The sequence below is a fragment of the Cryptomeria japonica genome, chromosome 10, assembly GCF_030272615.1.
Source record: "Cryptomeria japonica chromosome 10, Sugi_1.0, whole genome shotgun sequence".
Lineage (NCBI taxonomy): Eukaryota > Viridiplantae > Streptophyta > Pinopsida > Cupressales > Cupressaceae > Cryptomeria > Cryptomeria japonica.
The window spans coordinates 656,514,251-656,520,395 of record NC_081414.1 but is presented as its reverse complement, the minus strand read 5'-3'; the positions used below and the strand labels follow the sequence as shown (position 1 = coordinate 656,520,395).

Here is a 6,145-nt window from a genome sequence, read left to right as displayed (position 1 = left end):
TTGTGTCTTTGAACCCATACCATCCACAACATGTAACCATCACCTACACTATATCAAAACATAAGTATGGTGTGACATGATATCTATTTGCATAATGTCAAAACACATGCAAACATGAAAATCATCATAGCATGACAAAAATCAATCTCCACATGTTGAAACAAAGATATAAATAAGATAATAGGGTAAGAGGAAACCCATACCAAGAACCACATACCAACTATCGGCAATACCATCAAGATAAATGTAGGATAGGATACCACTATGAGCCATCCAATGGTCCATTCTATGAGGAGAACTAGGGGATACTATCTTTGAAAGGTGTGGTCAATAGAGATAATCCCTACTAATGCCACAATATGTCACCATAGCTTCTTGAGTTTTCCATTCTTCTACTTAACACCACATTTATTGAGTTCCTAAACAGCGAGGTTCGTTCTCAATAGGATGCACAAACATGTAAACACACAAGCATGGTTTCATCATACTTGTACAACAATACAAATTCATTTTTCTAGTTAATTACTTAGTGTAAAAATAACTCCATTACATAACATAGGGCAATAATCACCATAAGTTTTCAAATAAACTGCCCAAACATCAATTGGAGTTACCCTTTCTAAGGTACAAACATAATTTATTTATAACTTCAAAATTAAAATAATCACAATACATCAAAATAAGTTCAATAGTGCATGGAAATAGACAACATGATCCATAATTAAACCCATAAATTACCCTAATTGGATATGCTAATAAAATGGTGTCTCAAATAATAGAGATTATGTTGGACCTATAATAGAGATCTAGACTTCGTTTCATCATACACAAGCATGGTTTCATCATACTTGTATCCAAATACACCATCCATAGATAGGTACTCAGTACCTCAATCTCATGGGTACCCTTTTAGCTAGATTTACCCTATATTTAGGTGACTCTACCCTTGTATCATTCCTTGATCTAGTATGTCATTCCACCAATCAATAATTTTTCCATATTCTTGGGAGAATACAATATCCCTTAGGTGAATATGCCATATCCTTAAATGAATCCTCCTTGTCATCATCCTAAGTCCTATTTTTGTTAAGTCTTATCCCTTCATCTTTAGGAAAATCCACCTATCCTTATGTGAATCTACTTTCTCTTAGGTGAATCTATTTCACATAAATCATTGATCTTATCCATCTTTCTTACGCAAATGGTGAATTTTTCCTATCCTTAGATGACTACACTCCCATTTAGGTGAATCTATCTAGTTTTAGTCTCCTTCCATTATTTTGTCCAAATTTCTATCCTCTAGTTTACATGAATCTACTTGTTCTTAGGAAAATCAACCCTATCATTCTAAGGAAAATTCACCTTGTCATCATCCTTAATCATCTACCTTTCAAGTGTATAGTCCATCCATCCTTGGGAGAATCTAACATATTATTGAGTTCAAATCCTCATGAAATACATTCATGTTTATCTCAATGATGGCTCCAAGTGCATCTACTTATTGCTTGATCTTCATGGTGATGGGATTCACTTTCATGAATATGATGGGGTGCTCAGCAGAACAACATGTGGTGAGGGACGACAGAGGATGGGATCCTACCTCAGATTTGAAAGGATGGGCTTCCCACAAGATCTTCCATGTTGGAGATAATCTTTGTAATATTGCCCTTCCCTTGTTATAAATTTGTTCAGAAATTTTAGTAAGCCCTTTCATTAGGGTTTTTTAGGTTAGATATGTATGGATTCTATTGGTTCTTTCATATCTATTTAAATCCCATCTTTAGATATTAGATTGGATCTTTCACCATGCCCTATGCCATGGTGAGTGCCTGCTTTTAGATCTTGTCAATCTCTTTTGAGTAGCTCTTTTAATCGACTTATGGTAGTCAAAATTGGGTTTGTGGAGAACTTAAAGAATAGATCTTTCTTCTAATGAAAATTTTAGGTTAGATAAAGTTTGGCCTTTGTGCCCAGAAAAATGATGGCAAACAACTACATTTTGACATTTGACAGGGTTTGCTTATGCTTCCTTTGAACAAAGCGTATTGGAGCTGAAGAGCCGAGAAGACTTTGAGAATTGTGATGCGAGCAATCCAATCAAGCTATATGATGGAGGGCTTGATGCAGTCCCACTCATTGAAATGGGTGGCAGATATTTTACCATTGGAATTACAGAAGACTGTCAACATGGAATGAAAGTGCACATTAATGTTTTATCTGATGGACTCGACAATTGCCAATCTGACAATTTTGATGTAGTTTTAGATGGGCTTGACAATGTGGCCAAAGATTTGGGTTTAGATTTATTATCAGATGGAATGGAGCATTATATTGTTGCTTCTACTAGTGATGATTCAATGGAGGAGGGGGCAATAAAGGAGATAATTTCTAAAGGGCCCACATCATCACGAAGGCAATTATCTAATTGCCCTACATCAATTCTCATAAACCTCACACTCTCCATTTGTGGCACTATTATCACCATGCTTATCTACGCCATGCTTTAGCTTATCAACTCTTTGTTTGATTAAGAACATATATATATGTATGTTGTACAATGTTTGCCAGCATCCTCCCTACGTGTGCCAAAATAGGAGCTTTGGAACAAGGTATGGACATCTATCAAAGCATAATCGAAGGGGGTTTTTTGTCAGAAATTAGTTGCAAATGCTCCAATAACAAAAATCACAAAATGGGGTAGCATACACATGGCATGTGAACTGTATGACGGAATACCTCAAAGAGATGTCATTTCATGGAATTTTAAGATCGCAGGATATGCACAAAATGGATTAATTCAAAAAAAAACTAGTTGCCCTTGATTGCGAAAAAAAATTAGTTGCCCTTCATTGAAAAACAAAGAGTTCCTTTGATTGCAAAAAAAACCTTACCTTGCTTGTGCAGAGATCGCTCTGGCAGGATGGGGGGGGCAGGGAGGCAAGACGGTCACCGCTTGCTTCGGCTGGTTTGCTTTCAAAATGAAAATGCATTGTGTTTTTTTTTTTAAATAAAATGCCTGAGGTCGTCAGAATTCCGACGAACACGGGCATATTTTTTTAAAAAAATCAAATTTTCACACAATGCTCCTTGTCCATCAGAATTTGACCCCAAATGCATTAGTGCGAGTACATAAGGATAATAAAGTTATAGTAGATAATTATTTTAGAATAAATGAATGCCCACATTTGCATCACGAGGAGTCAAAAATCCATTAGCCTCTAGATCAAAGTTGAATATGTAGTGTCAGGCTAGTAAGTGGGGATAAATGAGGCTCCCTTAAGGGTTGAGGCCAACTTACTAGCAATAAACATAAAATATAAGAGTAATTGTGCAGCATTAAAGGGACATGTATTTTACTCCATGAAACCTTTTATTTCATAACTATAAGCAAAACAAATCATAGAAGGACACACTCATTAGCACAGACAACTTATAGGGACCGAATAATCTGAAACTTTCCAAACATACAATGACTAAAGGAACCAAGATAATGGCAAATCATTGTAAATGTTCCTTATATTGGTGCTATAAGAACTGTGTTTTCTACAAATATATGCCTTGTATGTGATAGTTAAACACCATGAAAATAAGTGACAATCCCAAGTTCAAGGTCAAAAATCATCAAAAATCGTTATCAAGACCATATTAAGTGTCGTGTATTTGTGTGGTGTACCTATACCTACAACCACAATGCACTCAATAAATCATTATAAGCATGGTTAGAAGATTTAAATCAAATACATGTAAAACCATAGCTAATCGACTTATTTCCTCCTAGTAAATGCGAGTATCAAAAATGCTCTTAGATCGGATTATGCAAAATTAAGTGACTTGACTACACTTAGATGGAGGATTTGAATGCTGAAAATGCATGATCTAGCAAGAATAGCATGATTAAGCTATATGAATGCATTGATTGATCTAGAATGATTAAGCTAAGATTTAAGCTAAAATGAGCATGATAACATTGCTAAAACTGATAAGCTATAAGCTAGATGCCTATAATAACAATGCTTAAGCTATGAATGAGATGGGATCCATATTGCTCAAAATGAGGTCTATTTATAGGATTTTCAAGGCTAGGGGTGATGTGGCAAGAATCAACGGTCAAGATTGATCTGAAGATATCAATGGTTAAATTGGAGGAGGTTGGCAAAGGGGGTTGGATTAAAGGGAACACTTAGTGACAAGTGTCACAAAGGTTCTAGAAGATGTTGGATGAAAGGGGACATGGTGGTAGGTAGAATGAGTTAGGTTTAGGAGTGGTAGAATTTAGGAGATTTTGAATTTAAAAATTCAAATATTAGGAAAATGGCTAATTAATCTCAACAACTCATGATTTGATTTGTTTTAATTAATTAGGGGATTTAGAAGAAATGATTTTCATGGGGGGAATTAATTAATTAAAGGGGTGAAATGAAATGAACCTATTTAATAAATCCTTAGATTTATTAATAAGTAGATGAATTTGAGATTTAATCAAATTTCTTAGTGAATTTAATTAAATTGGGGAGGAGAGATTAATTAAATAATTGATTATTTAATTAATTATCTTCAGACCATTTTTAGGTGTATACATTTTGCCCCTCTTTGAAGCGAGGTGTGATGACTCATTGATTCAAAGAATAATCTCATTTTGATGATGATATTGATTTGATAGGATGCCCCAGCTCTTGATTGCTAAATTCTAGTATGATGATGCCCCCTCAAGAGATCAATTGAGAGAATTGATCTTTGGAGTTTTTGCGAGATTGATATCCCGATAGATTTGATTTGATTTCTACAACTGTGGTTTGATGAAAATGTGAGTTCTTTGATTAGCTTGATTGCTTAGGTTGGTAAGATTGAAAAATCTTGATTGATTAGATTCAGTCTGGTTTCAAGAAGGATTCATCCTGTATAAGACAACGATGATCAAAGCGTCTGGTTTCAGGAAGGATTCATCCTGTATAAGACATGATCATAACGTCTGGTTTTAGGAAGGATACATCCTATATAAGACATGAATTAGAATCAGATCGTCTGGTTTCAGGAAAGATTCATCATGTATAAGACGTGATAGAATTGATTATGTTTGATTGATTGATTTGATTTGATAAGGTTGATTAGATAAAGAACAAATATTTTGTTGATATCAAGTTGCAGAAATATTTTGGATATGTTGATTGTTGGTTCTATTGAGAGAGATAGCATAAGAGTTGGCTGGGTTGACAATATCATGAGAGATACGAGTCATCCTTCTGATTGCGTATACACTTGTGATGATGCTTTGATGATTCTTGTGATATATTTAACCTTGGATAAAAGGAGCTTGGTTGGATCCCATGCAAGAATGAAATGCAAGCTAAAATGAAAATGAAATGCAATGGAATGCAAAGCTATGACCGGACTAGTCACTAGATTATTTTGCATTTTTGTCATCATTGAGCTTTTAAATGTGGGAGGTGAGTGAAAACATCGATGGTATAATTAAACCATGATGACCTGAGCACTATTTTCCTGGATTTTGATATAGGAAGTTAACACAAGCATCAAGGTATAATTGAACCGTGATGCCCTAAGTGTTGTTTGTGTAAAACAAGTAGTATTAATCATTTCAATATGCAAATTGGAAATCTCTTCAATGATATTCTGATGATCATGTCCCGAGACAAATTTGCACAAATTCATGATTAATTTTCAAACAGTAGACAAGAAAAATATCATGTTTCTTCCTTGTTCCTCTAGTCAATGACATCCTGGAGTCACTCAGAAATCATGATAGAGAAAATCAATATATAAAAGTTGAACAATCAAGTTACAATCATTCATTCAAAAAGATATTATCCACTGAAAAGTGTGTGATGTGCTTAGATTGACTTCGTGATAGCTTGATAGTTGATAGTTTGATCTTGTGTTCAATGTTGGATGTGTCTCAGTTTTCGCTTGATAATAGTTTTCGCTTGATAAGAGTTGTCTAGCTGTTTGGTCTACTTGTTTGATTAAGCTCAAAATGATCAAGAGTTTTCCCCCAGCTAGGTGTAAGATTTTGCCCCAAGCCTAGAAACAAAGTCGTTATGATATATCCAATGATCCAAACCATGGCAAGAAGCCACCTGGGATGTCTGTGTATGTAGAAAGGCTTATGATGGTCAGCGCTGATGGA

At 34.9% G+C, this 6,145-nt stretch overlaps 1 protein-coding gene across 1 annotated transcript; it reads left to right on the top strand.

Annotated features, from left to right (window-relative positions):
- Positions 1-1,478: 1,478 nt before the first annotated feature.
- On the top strand, positions 1,479-2,507 carry LOC131859118 (uclacyanin 1-like). The gene is made up of 2 exons (XM_059212660.1): positions 1,479-1,656; positions 2,014-2,507. The coding sequence occupies exons 1-2, from the start codon at positions 1,479-1,481 to the stop codon at positions 2,505-2,507; spliced, it is 672 nt and encodes a 223-aa protein (XP_059068643.1).
- The last annotated feature ends 3,638 nt before the right edge of the window (positions 2,508-6,145 follow it).

Coding starts and splice junctions, on each gene's coding strand:
- LOC131859118 (XM_059212660.1), top strand. CDS start 1,479: ATGGCTCCAAGTGCATCTACTTATTGCTTGATCTTCATGGTGATGGGA. Junction 1,657..2,013: donor CCATGTTGGAGATAATCTTT/GTAATATTGCCC, acceptor GACATTTGACAG/GGTTTGCTTATGCTTCCTTT.